At 43.4% G+C, this 20,721-nt stretch overlaps 2 protein-coding genes across 2 annotated transcripts in view; one reads left to right on the forward strand and one right to left on the reverse strand.

Annotated features, from left to right (window-relative positions):
• Positions 1-1,181: 1,181 nt before the first annotated feature.
• LOC308325154 (PAK4-inhibitor inka2-like) lies at positions 1,182-4,615 on the forward strand. Its single transcript, XM_080777568.1, has 3 exons — positions 1,182-1,417; positions 1,628-1,684; positions 3,519-4,615. Exons 2-3 carry the CDS (start codon positions 1,682-1,684, stop codon positions 4,494-4,496), a joined length of 981 nt encoding a protein of 326 aa, XP_080633694.1. The 5' UTR covers positions 1,182-1,417; positions 1,628-1,681; the 3' UTR covers positions 4,497-4,615.
• Positions 4,616-7,667: 3,052 nt separating this feature from the next.
• uba7 (ubiquitin-like modifier activating enzyme 7) overlaps positions 7,668-20,721 on the reverse strand; it is a 148,637-nt gene continuing 135,583 nt past the window's right edge. Inside the window, exons 22-24 of the mRNA XM_080785611.1 lie at positions 16,172-16,273; positions 12,854-12,945; positions 7,668-8,051 (exon numbers count right to left, since the gene is read on the reverse strand). Coding sequence (XP_080641737.1) covers positions 7,922-8,051; positions 12,854-12,945; positions 16,172-16,273 — 324 coding nt within the window. The 3' untranslated portion in view covers positions 7,668-7,921. The remainder of the gene's footprint in view (positions 8,052-12,853; positions 12,946-16,171; positions 16,274-20,721) is intronic.

Below are 20,721 nucleotides of genomic sequence, written 5' to 3' on the forward strand. Positions count from 1 at the left end.
TTTATGCACCAGGAATAATTCCGATAACAATAGTGGACTCGCTACTCTGGCCCACAATGACTTGAATAGTAAACACCCTATGTACAGTATAGGCCCGGAACAGATAGTGAAAGACCTTTGGATAACCTGCTCTTGTCACAACAGAACAGATCACAAATCTTGCTGGCCGTCCCTGCTAACCCCAGGGGTCCTTGAAGGGTTTCCAGGGGGCCAACCCTTAGAGTATACACTCTAAGGGCCAACCGCTATCTTCACCATACAATGAATGACTACAAATACAACTTGATACAAGATTATTAGTTCTATAATAGTTGTATTGTTAATAATATGATAAGAGTTTGTATCTACATTCTGCACTTAATCAATCAGTCTATAAAAATGCATTTTAAACTGAATGTCCTTGAATTACATTTTCTATTAGTTGAGAATCTCTGGTTTGGAGAATAGACTGAGGACATGATTTATTACAGTCCAATCCAAGAAGGGGGGAAACAGCCACAAGGTGGCGACACAACCCGCTGTAATCGTAGAAGTGGACGTAATGGCCAAGTGCTGCATTTCTATCAGCAATCAGAGACTGCTTTTTCAAGCTTTGTCAAAATGAAAACAACAATGGTAGTATTATAGGTATCTATCTATACTTCTATAACCTAACAGTAACTCATGCCATTTGCTCAGTAAAATCAAGGTAACGTTTTTGTCTTCAAAGTCATGGGGAACTGCGTTAATATATATTTTTGTAGTAAGTCTAAGCAATGCGAATATATTTATTTTCTCTCGAATATGTCAGATAATAGCACAAAACCCCCAAATAAACAACAATAGCACACTTTGCACTTGATTGATTGAATATAACAGTTTGCCAAAAAAGCACAGGAAAGTACAAGGTCTGCTAAACCCCCAAAAAGCATGAATATTGTGACCTATTGGGTCATCCATACTCAATTCATCGGAATTATGCACAGAAGCATATTAATTGAATAGAAAATAACGCAAATAAAATATATTCAAAAAAGGTTAATTAGTTTACCGGTAATACATGCTTGAGAGATAATGGCAAACAGAAAATATGTCTGAATAGTCTTTTTGGATTTTTGAAAGATATTTTCCCTCATCTCGTCTATATCAGGAAAACGGCGACAATGTTCGTCATTGTCCCGTAACGACTACATGTATCGTAATTAAAACAAGGGATCCTGTTTCAGGTGGCTTTCCATTGGTTGACTTTGTGACGCGCATTCGCTGATTGGCTGCAAGCATCCCTCAGCATGAACAAAGTGCGCTGTCAGTAGAGCCAGCATGCAGACCTATAGACAGTGTGCTGCAGACAGGACTTTATCGGACCTGGGATCACTAACACATTGTTGTGGGATTTATTATCTCTTTGCCTGGGGGACACTGCGCAACCACTGCTAATGTAAGTAACCTATCTCTATAGTAAGTGGGTCTCAAAGTGACGGGTCCATTTGGTTCCATTTCCATTTGTATACTGTCAGAGTTAAGGGAGGTCCTTTATATGTAAAGTTAAAAGTTTTATAACCATGACTTATCTGGTGATAATAACATAGCAGAGAATTATTCTGAAAATAGTGTATGGACTATTAATGACATTGTATTTTATTTGCAGGCATCATTAAAAACTCGGACTTCGCTTCCCGACGCAAGAAAATTAATAAAAACAATGGTAAGTTTATTTTTTACTGCACTGCAATGTTTAACCTATTCATTGACTCAGTGGAAATGTTTTTAAAGTCCCGTTATTTTACAAATCGTTTCCATGTAGGCCTATATCTTTTATAAGACCAGCAGACAGTTATTCTACATGCTGTCTGCATACAATTATCCAATTTAGCCTAGACTTCTCATATTACGATCATACCTCGTTCTGGTGGGGCTGTGGCTAATGCTGAAAGCTTATTTTGGCAATCTGAAACATCCTTGCGGGTGTTTTGTCCGAAAACAGTCCCGAGATTCCATTAACCCAAGCCAGTCATTTTATTTGAGTGTCCTCCTGTCCGCTGTGTATATGTGTACAGCTGCGAGAATCAATTTGCTTGTGTGTCCAAGGAACGCAATTCGATTAGAATCTCTGATTACTTTAGACTTTAGTTAGAGCCACTCGAGTGTGTCTCTCAAAGCTCCCCCAGGACCCAAATGAGAAATGACTGAGCTCCCCCCACAGCTGTGATAACAGCATGACTCTGTCAATCGTCTGTACCGTTTGCACTGAGCTTTAGAATGACGGGAGATGTGTGGTGTGGGCTATGTGGAACTAACAAGTTGGCTGTAAGTGTGTAATACAATGAAGAAGTGTTTGTGTTTGAAGTGACGGTAAATAAGACAAAGCCCCTCTAGCCTACTAGAAACTCAGTTCGATGGTGGAAGCTGTTAATAAGGATAAGGAAGCTGTTAGCACTATGGAGGTGGCAGTTTTTATGTCCGTTATTTTCCATAATTAACCACTTAAAACCTCTATAGTAAAGTTGACCTGAGTTGATTCTGTACTTGGTGCGCACCCCCCCCCCCCATCCACACCAGACCCAACCAGAATAGGGCTGCTAGCTAGGGTTCAAAGACAGAAAGAAAGAAAAACATGGAACCATATAGGTGGCCCGTGATATTCATGTAAAGGAATAAATCATGGTTACTTTATTATGACCGTTGATTCATAAGCAGGGGTTTGTGTGTGTGTGTGTGTGTGTGTGTGTGTGTGTGTGTGTGTGTGTGTGTGTGTGACCTCCCATTACGTAATAATCCCAAGATGATGCGGTCACTTCCGCCATGGTAATAATCAACCAATTCCCACCGCTGCATCCTGTGATTTAGAGCAGAGAGGATGTATAGCTCCTTGGAGGAGATTCATCAGCTGTAGTTTGTTTTAAACTTCCCCTCTGTGGTCAAGATGCAGCAACAGCTTCCCTTGCATGGAGTCCATGTGCATCCTGTAACAGAGTCGGGACTCTGTTAAGATAATGGGAGCATGCTGGGCTAAACTACGTTGCCATAAAGCTGCTCTGAGGTTTCGTCAGGAATGTTCACCTTATTTTATGACCTACAGCAGAGTTTTACCATAATGCCTCAGCTGGTAAAAATCTGATTTCTCTGGTGCATGACACAGAGGCACTGGGGAACGGTTCACACCTCAAGGGGGTTCGTTCGTGGCATGACTAGAAAAGGACTGCCTTGATTTTCAGGATTCCGCAAAGTATAGCCAGAAGATCAGAGACCTCTGCCTACTGAAATGGGGTGGTTTTAGGATTAGTTTTCAAAGCACTGGAAGTGTAGGTTTGTTACTGCTGCTTTTTTCCCAAGACCATTCGATGAATGTATTACATGTATTACTCAGTCATATCAGTAGGCGGAGATCTCAAAGAATCTGGCTACACGAGGCTCAATTCAACAATACTACTTCATAGTGGGAGATATTTTCGATAGATCAGAATTCAATGCTTCATATATTTCTCAAAACCTTGCTATTGTCTCTAACCCTTTGTCTCTCTCTCTCTGTGTGTTAACAGCTGTGTCTGGGAGATTCTACCGACTGCGTTCGAGACCAGATGCAGTGCATGATGCGATCACTGCAGGATCTCAAACACATCAGCACGCCCGTGACCAGGCCGCTAAGCGAGCCGTGCCCGCGCACTTTTGCTGTGACGCGCCTTCAACAGACGCGCCTTCAACAGAAGGCGCACAGAGAGCGGATGGCACGTGTCCGCGTCTCTGCGGCCAGTGAGGCGAGCGCCTACGACTCGGCGTGCTGCCTGGCCAGCCCATTGGAGGAGGACGAGGAGGAGGAGCGGCACGAACGCTTGGTGCAGGGCTCCCCCAGTAGTGAGAAGAGCCTGGACTTTGACTCTGGCTACTCTGAGGCCTCCTGGCAGGACGAGGGCGTGGTGCTCAGGAGGACCCGTAACGTCCGGGTGTCCAACTCGGCGTGCCTCCGCACCAACAGGGGACCCTCCGGCCGCGTCCGTCCCAAGTCCACCTCGGACGCTTGCCTGGAGCGCTGGACCGCGTTCGAGGCGAGCAACCCGGAGGACTGGACCGCGTCACTGCTGAGCCGCAGCAGGAACAGACAGCCCCTTGTTCTCGGGGACAACAGCTTTGCGGACCTGATAAAGAACTGGATGGACCTTCCAGAGTGTCCGGAGCCGGCACAGCTCAAGCCCAATGCGGGCCGACGTCTGGCCAAAGACCTCCTAGTCAACATGCGCAAGAGACTGGCGGGGATGTCGAAAAGCGGGGAAGTGAGTAAGAGGCCGGTGGATTCTACGGGTCTAAGGGTCAGCTGGGCTGCTGAGACCCCCAAACGCATGTCCTGTCCCGTGGGACCGGACATGCAGGCATGGAAACCGTGCCAGGCATGGAAACCGTTCTTCCACCAGTCCCACACAGGCCTGCACCAACTGGATACAGACTTTCACAAGTTCACTGCTCTCATGAAGACTGGCAGTCGACAACCCATCATATGTAATGACATCATTGGATATATCTGAGTAATGTTACATATGGATACGGAGCACTACTTTCCAACAAATTTGTACAAAACTGTTCTATTTTCCTGGTTTCTACAATGAATGTCTATGCTGTTGAAATAAAACCTTTTTCTATTTAATGACGTTGACAATGTGGTATGTCTGAAAACTGGGGAAGTGTAATCATTTAAAAGGAACTTGCTCGTCACCTGCTGACAATGATGGTCAACATCTCATCAAGTTACATATTATACAGTATAGCGATGCACAATATATTGTTCATCATCACAATCATGGCAATCAATCAATATTTACTTAAAAATGCAATATCGATATTGAGCCAATATAAAAATAAGTGCTATATTGTCTTTTTGGTTTCAATTTGAAGGTTTTCCAGTGAAATCTTCAGATTATATATGGGATATGGGACGCTTTCAAAGGGGTCTGCTTTTAGAGGGTAGAAAAATGTTAAGTAAAAATAAATGTTACATCTTTGCTACATTTAATTTGTTTGAACTAACGGGTGCTCATCTAATTTAGTAGTGAAAGCAGACACTTTGAAACAGAGTGTAGTGTTCATATAAGTAGTTAATCAGGTAATAAGGATGCAGTGTTTTTAAAGTCTGCAGATCTACACCCAGAATCACAGTTACTGTACCAGTAAGACGCCTGAGGGCAAGAAGTGCACACATCCGCCTGGGTGACAGCAGACTGCTGGGCAAGCGCTGGCGCTTTGGAATGGGGGGTTAGATCAATATATCTGCCTACGTGACAGCAGACTGTTCGCCTTAATATTGATGACATCAGGGATCTGCATCCGGATCCCTGATTATGTCACATGCTCCATCCCTAATTATGTCATGTGATGTCACGTGCTCCATCCCTGATGATGTCACATGCTCTCTCACCCCAATCTAATATCATTACCTTTGAAACAAGTCATTCTGAAGCATGTAACTAGAACATCTAATGAAAGCCTGCTGTGGCTGATTCAGCTGAAAAGAGGTCTACATCATTGTATTCCTTGTCAGAGGGAAAGGTCACACACATCCTTTATCCCAGTGCAAACAAACGACAGTTTAATTAAGTGCATTTTTATGTGATGCACCGAATAGCCTGCTATGGCCGATCTGCAAGCTCTCTAGACTTTTGCATGTCAATGTGCCACACAAGTGTAAAACGTCTGGTTTTGATCAAGTTGCATACATATCTCCAACATATAGCATTGTATTGCCTCGTATAGATCCCAAATCAGATATAAACATCACTGACAGCATATTCAGTGGCCCAAAGCTTGAGATATTTAAATAATGTTTGAGGATGGAAATCATAGCTATAGGTTATTATTCCCTGCCTTCGTCTTTGTGACATGATCCAAATTAAAGTAGGCTAATAATTGTTTCCCATGTTGTTGTTGGAGCATTTACCACAGTATATTTGCACAAATGTAAGAATTTGTCCTCTGTACAGTATTTGTATCTATTAGGAACAGTGGTTGCAATTAATGCGGCAGGCGGATGTATATCTACTTTGGGGTTGTATTTGAAACCTGGGAGGCTGGTATTTTGTTGATTGTCGCTTTCGGGCAGAAACCTTGTCAAATGTGGATTATATTTGTCGTCATTTAATGCCAAGCTAAAGTATGCAATGCTATGCATTGTGAGCTTGTACATCTACCATTTTCACTTTCTGAAGAATTCATGACCCCATACAAGGTTTCCACCCGACAGCAACATCATGCAAACCCCCCCCCCACCCACAAATCACCCAAAACCAACTGTGCCAGTTCACAATTCTCCCTGCAACCGCCAACCGGCCCTCATTCCCATGGTCAGTCTGACCTGAATTAGACATGAAACCAATCCAGCGTTCCCTCATCAAATCCATATGCCTTGGCACACGTCTCTATGGAATCCTAGCCTGGCTTAAAACAAAAACAGACCCAACACACACACAAGTCCAAACTTGGACCGTTTTGTGAACAGAATTTTAGCATCTGCCAACTGGCAGCGCTGATATGAACAGAATGAGGCTATGATGATGGCATTTCCATGAGGAGAAACACACGGTTATAACCATGAAGTTATAACAGGAAGTTACTTTTTCCAATTGCCCTGTCGACGAACAAAGGACGGAATGGTTTAGCGATTAGTGTGTGTTAGCTTGTAGATCCTCTATTTTCAGCAAAGAGATGTGCTGTAGAGTGAGAAAGGGAGGGGACCAATATTATAGACCCCTTGGGGTCAATGCATTTTTATAATAGTGGTTATTCTTGCATATAATTACATCCATTAGGGGGGACAGGGCACAGAGACGGGACAAATGAAAATGACACATTTTCCAAAATAAATTCATAAATAATATACAAAAAAATCTAATTCCATACATAAAATAATAATAAAAGAAGAAGTAGTGAAAATAGATGATCTACATTAAGCTCACACTGATTTTCACTACTTTGGGTCTCGTGAGACATTTCTCTTTTGGGTCTCAAGCTAAAAAGTTTGGGCATAATCTAATCTACTGAATATCAAACCTTCACATTTTAAAAGGTTGTTATATACAGCATGCTATGGACTCTGGAGGGGAGATTCCTTGTATTGTAACCGAGAGCATCCTTTCACATGCTGATGCTGCAGACGATCTAAACAAGACGCCTGTGGTCTCAGAGACTACAGAGGACCATGCTTATGAATAACAAAGCTCAACAACAATGATCCACGCAGGGCGGAGCTCAGCTCCACACACACACACACACACACACACACACACACACACACACACACACACACACACACACACACTGAGCAGCAACTCATCACAGGTGATTTTGCATCAGGTTTGTTGTCAGAATCAACTTTATTGTCACAACACAGGTTTACAAGTGTAAAGAAGTGATTGACTTTTATTTGTGCAAGCGTTAGTACTTCAAGCAGTTGGCCCTGGCAACATTAGCCCTTGCTTTTGGGTTTGGGTTAAGTTTGTCATCTTGCATGTTCATGTTTTGAACTTGTTGGTCGTCTATTTGTGCTACTTTTGTGTGACAATAGTATGACAAAGTAAGGCATTCATTTTTTGGGTAAAGAAACGTTAAAAGTTGAAATAACAAGAGGTTTCTGTCCGACAGCAACGATTCTGGATTGATTGATTCTGGATTCACTTGAAGTCCTCATCAGAGCAGGTACAGTACCTGATGCAGGGGACAGTGTCACAGTCCTCATCAGAGCAGGTACCTGATGCAGGGGACAGTCTCACAGTCCTCATCAGAGCAGGTACCTGATGCAGGGGACAGTCTCACAGTCCTCATCAGAGCAGGTACAGTACCTGATGCAGGGGACAGTCTCACAGTCCTCATCAGAGCAGGTACCTGATGCAGGGGACAGTCTCACAGTCCTCATCAGAGCAGGTACCTGATGCAGGGGACAGTCTCACAGTCCTCGTCCTCATCAGAGCAGGTACCTGATGCAGGGGACAGTCTCACAGTCCTCGTCCTCAGCAAAAGAGGGGACCAGTTCCAGCATGTGCTTGTGATGAGGAATCTCTGCCTTGGTCACCAGCTTCACCACATCAGACACACTGGCAAGACACACACCAAGGAATGCATGACTCCTGTGCTGTCCTAGCTAGGATCTTCAGAGATATAATACAGTATAGACAAGGCATCACTGAGTAAAGATGAATTGTTAACCTCCTCCATGAAAGCAAAAAACAGAAAACAACAACACTCAATCGACCGTGTTCAAATGGGTTGTAATAATCCAAAGTTATAGTGATGTTGCTATTGCTACTACAGTAGTTTTATTTGTGGGGCCTTTTCTTATCATCTGAACGTACAACCTTATTGTTATCGTTCTGTTGATGTTGTGTACAGCAGGGGTTTCCAAACTCCAGACCCAAAAGAGAAGTTTGATGCCCCCCCCCCCCCCCCAGGATACAAACTAGTGAGAATAGTCGATCTACAAGCTCACAGCACGTCACATTTGTCACAATGTGACGTGTTGTGAGTTTGTAGATTTGCTATTTTCACTACTACTTAAAAGTTTTTTGCCCCTCTAATTGTTTTAATGGAATTCTTCAAAAGAAAAGAAAATGTTTGGACCCACTGTTTGGGAAACAGTGGTGTACAGTATTGCAGACCTTGAAATACTTGCATTTCACTGCTTCTATAACAATTAACGTTCTTGAAGTTAAAACACACTTCTTGTCTGGACAAAATAAACTGGTGAGATAGAGGTATCCTGTCCTGTTTTGTGTTTGTTTGTGTTGGTAAGTGCTGCTACCATCCATCCTTGGATGCTGTGTCTTCTTACACCTCCCCCATATCATATCATCAGTGAGCAGCCCCAACGCAGGAAGCTGGGCGCGCGTCCCGACAGCTCCAGGATGTAAGTACTGGAGGAGGCATTTGTCATGTGGGGCCTGCAGATTGCAGGGATGGGGGGGGGGGGGGGCGTCCATGTGGACAGCATGTCCACATCCCTGCAATCTACATCTCCCTCTAACTACAGCCCTGACACCAGATCCCCACAGCCACACGTGTCAACAACTGGCTAAAGACAGATACATCCACTGTTGCCAAGTCTTCTTATTGCAAGTGACTTATATATAGTAGGACTTGTTTTTCCCCCCCCCTGTAACGTCGCTTGTAAACTAACTAATACAGGTTCTGGTTGTTGGGGGGGAATAGTTTTTTAAGGCCAGATCGCACCAATGCAATTAGTCGCAACTCCTTGCAAGGTCAGTCCACTCTACACCAATGCAACTCCTTGCAACAAAACAGTGTTAAGGTCAGTCCACTCTACACCAATGCAACTCCTTGCAACAAAACAGTGTTAAGGTCAGTCCACTCTACACCAATGCAACTCCATGCAACAAAACAGTGTTAAGGTCAGTCCACTCTACACCAATGCAACTCCTTGCAACAAAACAGTGTTAAGGTCAGTCCACTCTACACCAATGCAACTCCATGCAACAAAACAGTGTTAAGGTCAGTCCACTCTACACCAATGCAACTCCTTGCAACAAAACAGTGTTAAGGTCAGTCCACTCTACACCAATGCAACTCCTTGCAACTTGTGGATAATGGTTGCAAGTATTAGTTGCATTGGTGGTGTGGACTTAATATGTCGTTTTTGATGATGAAAATAAATCATGAATATCCTGAAAAATGCCTACTATAGTACGTCGAGTAGTTGCTTATTTGCGCTTACTGCAGTTTATCCAAAAAACCTGGCAGCACTGCATAAATCCACTCAGATGAGGAGGGAAATGAGTGGTGAAAGGCTTCACAGAGTGTCCCAAACTATAGCCCAAACGTAGCAGGTAAACCACCTCTAAATCCCAGGGAGGTTGAGGCTGATTTGTGATGCATATTTCTGCTGTGCTCAGTGGAAATAAAAGCATCCCTTCAGGGGCCAGTTTGTGCCGTGATGAATGAGTTTATAGCGCACACCAGCTGAGTCATTTCAAATGGCCTCGGGGGTTCAACTATGTTGTGGTGGTTGTACTGCCAGACCTGAAGAACATAGCTTCTGAAATGTTCAGCCAAAGAGGAAAGAGCTTGATATAACTTGTAATATTCTGGGACTCTAAATAACCACACTTGGAGAGCATTCAAACACAGGTCTTTACTTGGTGCAGCACAGGTGGAAATAATGTTATCACTCACTCAGTGGCATGCTCTTTCACCTAGAAGACACTCAATGCTGAAGTGTTTCAACTTTAGTAATGGCCCCTAGCCCTTACACAATTCAATTTCAATTCAAAGGGCTTTATTGGCACACTGCACGATATTTGCTGTCGGGGAGCTTTTTTGGATCTCACCACAAATCCCCATGCAATCTGACGCAAGATCGGGCATTGATCGCCGTTGCTTTGATTGCCATTGCTCGTTGTGGGTAAAAGACTGCTAGATCCGGCGGCGATAAAAGCTCACCGATACCTTCCAGAGCGTGAAAGACGACATAGGCTACTATGGTACGACGTACTAAATATAGTATGTCGTTTTTCATGATTTTCATATTTTATTTATCGTCAAAAACCATGAAAAAAGGTATAAATAAATAAATGTCTTCCTGGAAGGCAAAGCTCTCTGTCTACCGAGCAATCTTCGTTCCTACTCTCAGCTAAATGGTCATGAAATGTACTCATGACTGAAATCGCAGATACAAGCGGCCGAAATGACTTTACTCAGACGGGTGGCTGGCATCTCCCTTAGGTGAGAAGTTCAGTCACGTGAGAGACGTGCTGCTTCTTCGCTTGACAAGGAGCCGGCTTAGGCGGCTTGTTCATGTAGTAAGGATGCCTCCCGAGCGTCTCCCTAGGGAGGACATTATGCACATCCCACGGGAAGGAGACCCCGGGGCAGACCAAGGACCAGATGGGAGGATTATATCTCCAAACTGGCCTTGGAACTATATTTTCATGAATAAATGAGTAGTACATTTTAAAAACTAAGTAGTGAAAATAGCAGATCTACAAGGTGAGCTTGTAGATAGGCTATTTTCACTATAGTTTGTGTCCTGGGGAAGACATCAAATGGGTCTCGAGCTAAACAGTTTTGGGAACTACTGCTCGTAACGGTTCAGCGGGTTAATGTGTTGGTCCTCAAAGACAGAAGGAAACCTGAGGGTGAAGAGTTGGCGTCTCAATCAGCAGCGTTCAGTGAACCACTGGGAGTGTGAGCTGACGAGTTCCTCACATTCACACGCACGCACGCACGCACGCACGCACGCACGCACGCACGCACGCACGCACACACACACACACACACACACACACACACACACACACACACACACACACACACACACACACACACACACACACACACACACACACACACACACACACACACACACACACACACACACACACACACACACACACACACACACACACACACACACACACACACACACACACACGCACACACGCACGCACACACTCTCAGAGGAAATACCCCATCCTGGCTCTAAGCAAACAAAGGGAGGCTGCTTATTGTGTGTTCACCTCACAAGTGTTTGTTTTTGTTTGCACGCTTTAGTTTTTTTGTGTGCACGCTTTTGTGTGCACACTATTGTTTTTGTCACCCCCTAACACTTCACTCTCCCTGTACCCCTTGCACCTTTTCTTTCCACTAATGCTATAGCGGTTGATCAAGATATCGTCACTTGTTCTTATGTTTAGTTGTTAGATTGTTTTTGTATCATGGACAAACTCGCACCTTGACATCAACAAAGAGATTACACACATGTATCGATAGACCGATATCGATAGTGTAGCATAATGCATTATTAGTCATAGTGAAAGATTGTCTCTTTGGGATATAGGTTCAGGATTGTGATTGACAATAAGGGTGAGCAGGCAAGGCCACCGGCCAGGCTGACCATATGTGACCAAATTTGACTGAGAGACTGAGATAATTTTTGTTTTTTCATGTCATATGGAAGCAGGGAATCATAGCTTCAAATTGACATATTGGTTGTTCAGTTTGACCCACCAGTTTTGGAGGAGATTTATAGAGTAATGTCTTGCAGAAAACAGCGAGTTGAGAAAAGAGGCTTGAAAGGTTCACTTCTGTGGTCTCTAAACATTACACCTAGCTACATGTTTGGGCATTTATTTCATATTTACATGTCGATTTCAGCTCTGACACTTATTTCAGACATGCTCTAGTATGTGAAGAGTCTGTGCTATTAACTCATTTTGAAAAAAAAGGGTTTTCTCCTCTGGTGAAAAGCTGTAATTTGCGCAATGTCAGTCTCTCAGTCAGATCTGGTCACATATGAAGGAAAGGCAGAGGAATCTCTTTTCAATGTTTTGAAACCACACACAGTGTGTGTGTGGTTTGTTCTTGGACGCACACGGTTTGAGGGTTGAAGAAAGGTGGTTGGGCGACAGGAGACAGCACTGGTGTGGTGATCTGAGCATGCATCAGGGGAATGAGTGCAGCTAGTTCCACTTATATAGCCTCCCACACCTGTGTGTGGCCAATGAACAAGCTGCCACTCACTCAGGCTTGATTGGGTGTCAGTGACTCTCCGGGAGCCTTTTGACACATAGAATAGAAAAGTCATTAAACCCATGCATCGAAACAAATACTGTAAGCAACGATACAATAGTAGTTGTTACCTCTAGTATTATGACCCTCTATTAGTTGAGTTGTAACCGGTTCCTTTTGCAGTACCCAGTACACATAGTACAGAACTTTGTTTAGTCACATCTATAGGACCACAATAGCAATATAAGCTCTCCGGCAGTTTTTCTGTTTTATCCTTTTGACAGACATGTACAAATAAATATATGTATATGCATTTGCAGCATTTTATCAATAGAAAATAAATAAATACATTTGGACACATGGATATGGGACCAACCTCAGCTGCAGCCGGTCTTGGTGACCAGAGTGGACGTCGTACAAGAGAGCACTGCCACAAAACAGAGCGCTCACCTCCAGGCTGGACCTGGCCTGCAAAACAACACAGACAGAGAAGCTTTGATTGATTGAATACTTTATTAAAAGTATGCAAAAAGTACAGTGGTAATAATGCTAAAGGGAAAAAGGATAACACAATTAACTATATATGGTTAGCTGTTGGGTGGAAACAAGGGTGGCATATGCCCACTGGGCATATTTCCGAAATAGTTAAGCAAAAGTAGTGAAATTAGCGAATTACAAGCTGTACAAGCTACAAGCTTGTAGATGAGCTATTTTCACAATTTATATTCTGATATAAGATATTAGTGGAGTAGAGGGAAAGAAGGATCCCTGGGGGACACCAGTTAAATACGAACATGGGTTTAACGGATTAACTCGAAATGACAGACATACGGATAGCCTACGTATGTACACATGTTCAAAACCAGGTCTGCTAAACAGCTTTGTCAACATTAGGATCGCTTTCAGAGCCTGAATAAAATTACTTGCAGAATTATGTACCTAGATTTGGCCTTTTTAAGCACAACAAATGGATTTTATACATCTATTCTGTGTGAGAGCGAGAGAGAGGTGTAAGGGACTACTAAAGTATCTGCGTTGGCCGGGAATCGAACCCGGGTCAACTGCTTGGAAGGCAGCTATGCTCACCACTATACCACCAACGCTTGTGTGTGTTATTGTTGCATTGACACAACAGACAGAGGGAGCGAGCGAGAGACAGAGGAACAGAGAGAGAGAGAGAGCCTGCACACACTAGACATTTTATGTAAAATGGGGGATTTCACAGTTCACCCTCCTCCAGTCGCAGAGAACAAAATATAAGCAAGTGTGTGTGTGTGTGTGTGTGTGTGTGTGTGTTAAGGCTGTCCCCAAACATTCAAGGTTTGAATGTTCGCTCGTTAGGGTTGGCACTCGAATCTTAATTAATGCATTTGAACCATTCGTTTTTTTTTATTTCCTTTTTTATTAACTCGAAAATATATCTCGGCGAGAATGTGATATATGTTAAAAAGTACGTTTCTCGTGCATTCCTGTCAGAAGTTATGTATATCTCCTTGTTGTGCTGTCCCAGGTGTCTCTCTCCAAAATCCCCTGTGCACATTAATTTGGTGATGGGCCTGCAGCCAATCAGCCAATCAGCAACAAACACACACACACACACACACACACACACACACACACACACACACACACACACACACACACACACCAGCATGGCACAATTTGAGAAAAAGGTTAGTTCTCTCTCTCTCTCTCTCTCTCTCTCTCTCTCGCTGCGCTGTTGCGTCTGTGTGTGTGTGTGTGTGTGTGTGTGTGTGTGTGTGTGTGTGTGCACGCGCGCGTGTGTGTGTGTGTGTGTGTGTGACACTGATTTATTGAATATTCTGACTTTCAATTCAAATGTACATACATTTAGTTTTGATTGTATTGTTGCTTTTTGCCGTGTCAATGTAAATGTAACCCAGCCAACATGGCAACCCGCAAATGGCAACCCATGTCAACTGTCAATCAAGGCAGTATAAAGGTGACATCAGTTCCTACACTCCCCACTCCCACTCCCACCTATGCAAGATGGCTGAAATGTTTGACAGCAGCATGGTCCTGTCCACTGTGACAACCTTTGGTTACTCTTCGGTGAGTCATATAGGCTTGGTGTCTTAACTTGGATCAACTGGTTAACTGTTTGTTTATTTTGAAAGCATTTGATTTATGATTTATGTTTGAACTTTTGGTTTAATAATTAATATTGATGTATTCTATTATTATATATAAAATATGGGTTGTGGGGGCTGACAAGGCTATACAGCCACATGTGTTTCTAATGTGATGTAGGCCTACATAACACTAATGACACTTATCTTTTCTCTTCATGTAATTCCAGAATATGAAGAGTCACTGCAAGTGGTGTAGGAGACAGCACCAAGCCCTGGACCCTGATACGAGCCATGTCTGTGGGCCCCACAGCCCCACCAATTTAGGCTTCCGAGGACCCCCACTCTACCCTGGAGCCCATGTGAAGTGTCCCAGACCGATGCCCCCCCTCCCTGCACAAGACATTGAGGTAGGAACTGTATGCTATAGCTGCTGCTGGGAAGAGCTGCTTTCTGCGCAGTGAGTACAAACTTGTTTATTGTCCTTTGCTGTCGCTGGTGTGGTTCTGCAGGGTAGCCTACTGATGGTGTTGCTCTCGTTTGCGTTCCGGCTTCCTGCGGTTGCGTCGTGTCGGGCTGCCTGCCGTTGCACTCGTTTGCGTTGCGTCTTTTGCGTCGACTGCCACAATTTCGGCCGGTTCTGTCATTTCACCTAACTTGTGGACACTGCCTGTCATCTGCAGAAGAACGTGATGGTTCACGGTAACTGGGTAAGTATCTGTTTTTGTATTCTTTGCTGCTGGTAGGGTAGGGCTGGTAGGGTAGGGCTCCTACAAGGGTAGGTTTTTGCGTTGCGTCGCAAACAAAGCACTTTGGCACAGGCATGGAGCTCCTGGTTTACTGGGATGGGGTTCGATTCCCTGCTGCGCCCTATGCTGATTACATTTAATCTGTTAAACAGGCATCCTTTTGCACAATAGAGCGTCGCAGTCCCTCCCCCTTTCAGAACGACTAGTGGCCCAGGAAAAAATTCTCCATTTCATTTTCTCCATAGGCATTTCAAAACGTATTTATTTAAAGACCTTTAAGCGTCGTATACGAAGCCAACTCCTGTCGTGACAAATCATGACAACGCACACAATATTTTGGACCAAATAATTACAAAGAACACAACGTGTTGTAACCTGCCGTTTTATCTACTTTCTAATTCTTTGTTTGGCCCGAAAAATTGTGTTTGTCATGATTGGTCCGACTGTTCACTCAAATTCCTGCCCAAGTTCGAGTCCTAAAATAAGGGCTAGGGTACAGCGTGTGTGCGTGCGTGTCACATCTTGGACCACACTGACCTGCAGGTGTGAACAGACTACAGTATTAACAGTGACCATTGTGTGCACTGAAGGAAGGTGAAGGGTTAACACAAGATGTACTATAGTCTGGCCCTGCAGGTGTAAATACACAAGTAAAGTGAAATGTGTATGAAACCCCCTAATGCAGTGCTTCCCAAACTCAGCTTCCCCAGGGGTCTTTGAGGTTTAACCACTTTACACCTATATACAATGGCTTTATGACAATAGCAGATTTACAAGCTTGTAAATATGCTATTTTACAAAAAGGTCTTGAAAGGAAATGAGAGTTAATCCTGGCTCTGAGGAGTGACCGGGTACCTTGATATACTTGACTAGTCCTTCCAAGGTCATTTCCTGTTGACCTTCACATCTGCCCTCAACCATGAAGTCATCCCACAGCGTGTACTCCTTTCCTGCAACCTGTCGACACACACACACGCACACACACACACGAGCACACACACGTAGATAGCATTTAGTCACAAACTCTTATTGAATGGTCTCAGTGGTGTAAAGTAACTACAGTACAACGAAGTACATTTACTAAATTAATTTGGAATAATGAATTGATTCATGTTCAAATCTTTGCGACTTTTACCTAAGTAAACCGTACTACTTCCACCACGGAGCATGAGAAACAAGCATGCATTGTTCATTTATTCACCAATGTGTTGTCAAACTCAGAGGATGGGGAGAGCAGTGAGACCAAACCAAGACAGTAGGTCTAATTATAACCCAAACGGCCTGCATTGAGGTCAAGTATGCACGTGTTTCCACTCATTATGACAGTACTATACAGAGTAAGATGATAAGCCAGAAGGTCTCTGGCACACTAGCCTTGATACGAGCCCGTTGACCGTCTTGATGCAAGGCTACTTGCACACATGTTGATATCACATGGTCACCGTTGCGTGGAATCCTTGTATGTCCGAAACTTCCGTTACTTTTCCTAGCATTTAGTCACAAACTCTGATTGAATGGTAAATGGTGCATTTATATACCACCTTTATCTAAAGATCTTTACAGTGTGCATTACATTCTCTTTCACACGCACGCACGCACGACCACACACACACACACACACACACACACACACACACGCACACACACAAGGTAAGCAAGAAGGTCTCTTGCTCATGTTTTTTCCTCCTCTGAAAATGGATGGCCTCCTTTTGACAATGTTGGCATCTCATGGGAGAGATTTACAGCAGCTAGCTCGCCAAACACGCTGCGATTACGATCAGAGATGACAAAAAGAATGTGACTTTAATAAAACCTGCAACTTCACAAATATATACACATGCTTCTCTGGACAGTGAAATAACAACACAGGAATGTTTTCCACACACCTTGCCAGAAGGCTGATCAAATAGCCAAACTGAGCAGCTTTTAGTCTCAGTTTGTCTGTTCTGGAAAAAGTGACGTGAAATAAATGGATGTTTTTCATCAGATTAGGGTGGTTTACAATCCCAGAGATGTAGTTTTACTGCAGTCAGTAAAACCAGGCCTGTAACACAACTGTGAAACAAACCAAATAAGGCCCTGAGCATTAATGTACACTAACTGTGAGAGCATATAAATACATCCGTCCAGTGTGTAGTTATGAAAGAGTTGTTTTGAAAGAACAATCAAACCAGACTGCAGCATCTTCAAAAAGCAAATGAGCAAAAGAGGTCACATGTCCATATTTCAATGTTTTTGTTTTGTAAATGAATGCTCTACTTTGTCATACTACACTACAGTGTTGCACAAACATATCTCTGCAATCTCAAAACGCGGTGCATTGTGACACGATTTTGGAATTGAAAAGTAACCGTTTTGGACATTTCCATGTTCAGTATGTTGTACGTTCGTTGTAAGTCAGACCAATGAATGTATCAGCAATCCACCAGTGTCGACGAAAGTCGGTGTTTGTCTGACAGCTTGTCTACAAAAGGACAACTCATTTAGTGGAGAAAAATGCCATGCAGTTGCTCAATCTTCATTAATTTCACATCCACACCAACTAGGCCATAATGTCGTTGTCAATATTCTGTATTTTCCATAGTTATGGTCTGTTTACATTTTTTTATTATTATCTCATATAAGTATCATGAATATACCTCTGGTAAGCTCCATTCTCACAGAAATACATTGTATATAATGTGACCAGATGTCTCGGTTTGGCCAGCATTGGCGAGAACAGTCGTGCACAAACCGTGTGGGTGCTTTTGTCCGGGGGTTGTCCAGGGGTTCGGTGCGTTAGAGCAGTCTAATCCAGTGAGATCAGACATTGCGACCAGTGACCCCACAAGAGGATCATCTTCCTCTAAATCACTGCTCCACCGCCCATCCGTAAACAAAGATTCAACGTGTAAAAATCCCAAACTCATGTGTGATCCATTTAACCCTGTGTACACAACAAACACAATGAAGCTGTTTATGAAGACATTATAGGCATGAATGGCATCATGTGACATCATGTGTTTACCATCAACACCATAATCCATGTGTGCAGGTCCCACAGGGAACTCATCAACCACTGGGCGAATAATGGCACTGTCAGGCACAAACCTTGTATCTGTTTCCCAAACACTTTTGGTCTTGGACATACAAGGTTTCCGCCCCCAAACGTGAGGATATGTCACCTTGTAGAGGGTGTCTCTTGACTGCACGGCCTCTTGAGTTGTGACAGATCACAACTTGGACTGAGACATTGAATACCAAAACTCCCACTAAACCTGGCTCCAATTATCTGTGCTCCAGCAGCCCAGAGGAACAGGCTATCTTCCTGCAGCCAGACTACTCCCATGCAGTGTGCTGTGCACGGTTTGAGGTTTAGGGACACACACTGAAGAGCAGAGACAAAGACAAACGAAGCTAAAAACGAAGACAACATTTCGTCAACAAATACAAACTAGACTAAATGGTAGGGACTAGTGGAGAAGAGATCGAGTAGAACTAAAATACAAGTCATTTTACGCTTGGTTGCATGCTGAAAATAGCAGATCTACAACCTCACAGCTTGTCAGATCTATATTGTCAGCATGCAACCAAGTGTAAAATGTGCCATTACGACACCATCGAGGCCCGCCAAAATAGATTTATTTTGTCTGCAAAATTGCAACTGTAGATTTAGTCGACTAAGATCTTATGATATTTAGTCGGCTAAAACTATAGACGTAAAACGTAAAATATGACTAAAACTAAATGAAATGTTATTCAAAAGACCATGAAACTAGTCAAAATCAACAGTGCTGAAGAGGAACAGTCCAGTAGTCCAGAGTCTAACCCTGCATGGGAGTAGTCTGGACTCCAGACGACTCCCATCATGCAGGGTGTGCATAGTTTGAGGTTAGAGGGAGACACACTGGAGTTCCTGAGGTTCCCTCTAGGCCTGGTTCCATGTCCCAGGCTATAGGTTAGACTAGAGGGAGACACACTGGAGTTCCTGAGGTTCCCTCTAGGCCTGGTTCCATGTCCCAGGCTATAGGTTAGACTAGAGGGAGACACACTGGAGTTCCTGTGGTTCCCTCTAGGCCTGGTTTTCAGCCTTTCGATTGGCTATTTTCACAGTATGGTTAATTTAATTCATAATGTATTTTTGTATGATTGGATCCATCATCCTGGGAAGACACCAAATATCAGTCTTGAGCTGAAAGTCTTTGGGAACCTGCACCAGTTGAGTCATCAACACAGTCTTCGTTCTGTCAGTGACAAACCAGAGCATTAATAATTAATTGCATTTTTATAGCGCTTTTCCAAATGCTCAAAGTGCTTTACAATGGTTCATTCATTCATAAATTGGGAGGTGAAGCGGCGAACAGTCAATGCCGGCGTCCTCACTTCCCACATTCACACACCAATATTGGCAAGCTCACACCGACCAACTCACTGGAGGCAATGTAGGGTTCAGTGTCTTGCCCAAGGACACTTGGACATGTAGACAGGAGGAGCCGGGATCATTGGACGACCTGCTCTACCTCCTGAGCCACAGCCGCCCCATTACTCTTACAGCAAATGTTTACTTTGTCACACGCATTTTTGACTGAAAAACATCTATTTCCAGCAAGTGCCGAGCAATATATGCGGCCTTGCACTTAAGCACGTAAGCAGGAATTACAAGCAGCTATAAAAGTAACATCAAATACAATAAAATAAATACTGAGAATTTCCAGAGATAGGTCCCATGCCAGAGCTTTTATTTAGGCCTTTGTGTGTCTAATTAGTGTAGATTTAGCACAATGTGAACCGAGGCAGGCAGGCTATTTTCAATCTCCCCCTCCCTCCCCCTCCCCCTCCCCCTCACCTCAAGCCAGTCAGTAAAAGGCCTGTATAAATAAAAAGAGATGAAAAAAGTGTCCCATTTCTACAAGTTCACAAAACACGCAGTTAAAGTAAAAGTACCTCAAAATAGTTCAAGCACAGTACGCAAGTGAATGTACTTTATTACTTTCCACCACACGGGTGGAGAACTCATATGTCCAATAGTCCAAAAAGAAGTCCAAATTACTTTTCGGGATTCAAATTCTGAAAGGTCGCGATGCGAGATCATGCAACGTGTTTTGAGCTTTTAGACAGGTTCTTTTTTGATACTTTTGTGTAATGCTGTAGAATGACAAAGTACGGCAGTCATTTTACAGGAAAAAAGTAACAAAAAGGTTAAATATGGAGATAAGAGGTTTCTGCCCAACAGTATGTGGACCAGAGTGACATCATCACCCGTTAAGTTCACTGTTACAGCAGAAACACAAGCCTGAGCGCAGGAACCAAGCTGCTTCTGGAAGCAATTAGCAAGCTTTTAAAGTCCCCACATCCCCCCAATAACTCTCTGTTAGGGACATATAATAGAAAACATAAATGTCCTGCATATAAAATGACTGAAAAAA

The sequence above is a fragment of the Protomyctophum bolini genome (assembly GCF_963924005.1).
Source record: "Protomyctophum bolini genome assembly, chromosome: 2".
In the NCBI taxonomy this organism is placed as follows: Eukaryota; Metazoa; Chordata; class Actinopteri; order Myctophiformes; family Myctophidae; genus Protomyctophum; species Protomyctophum bolini.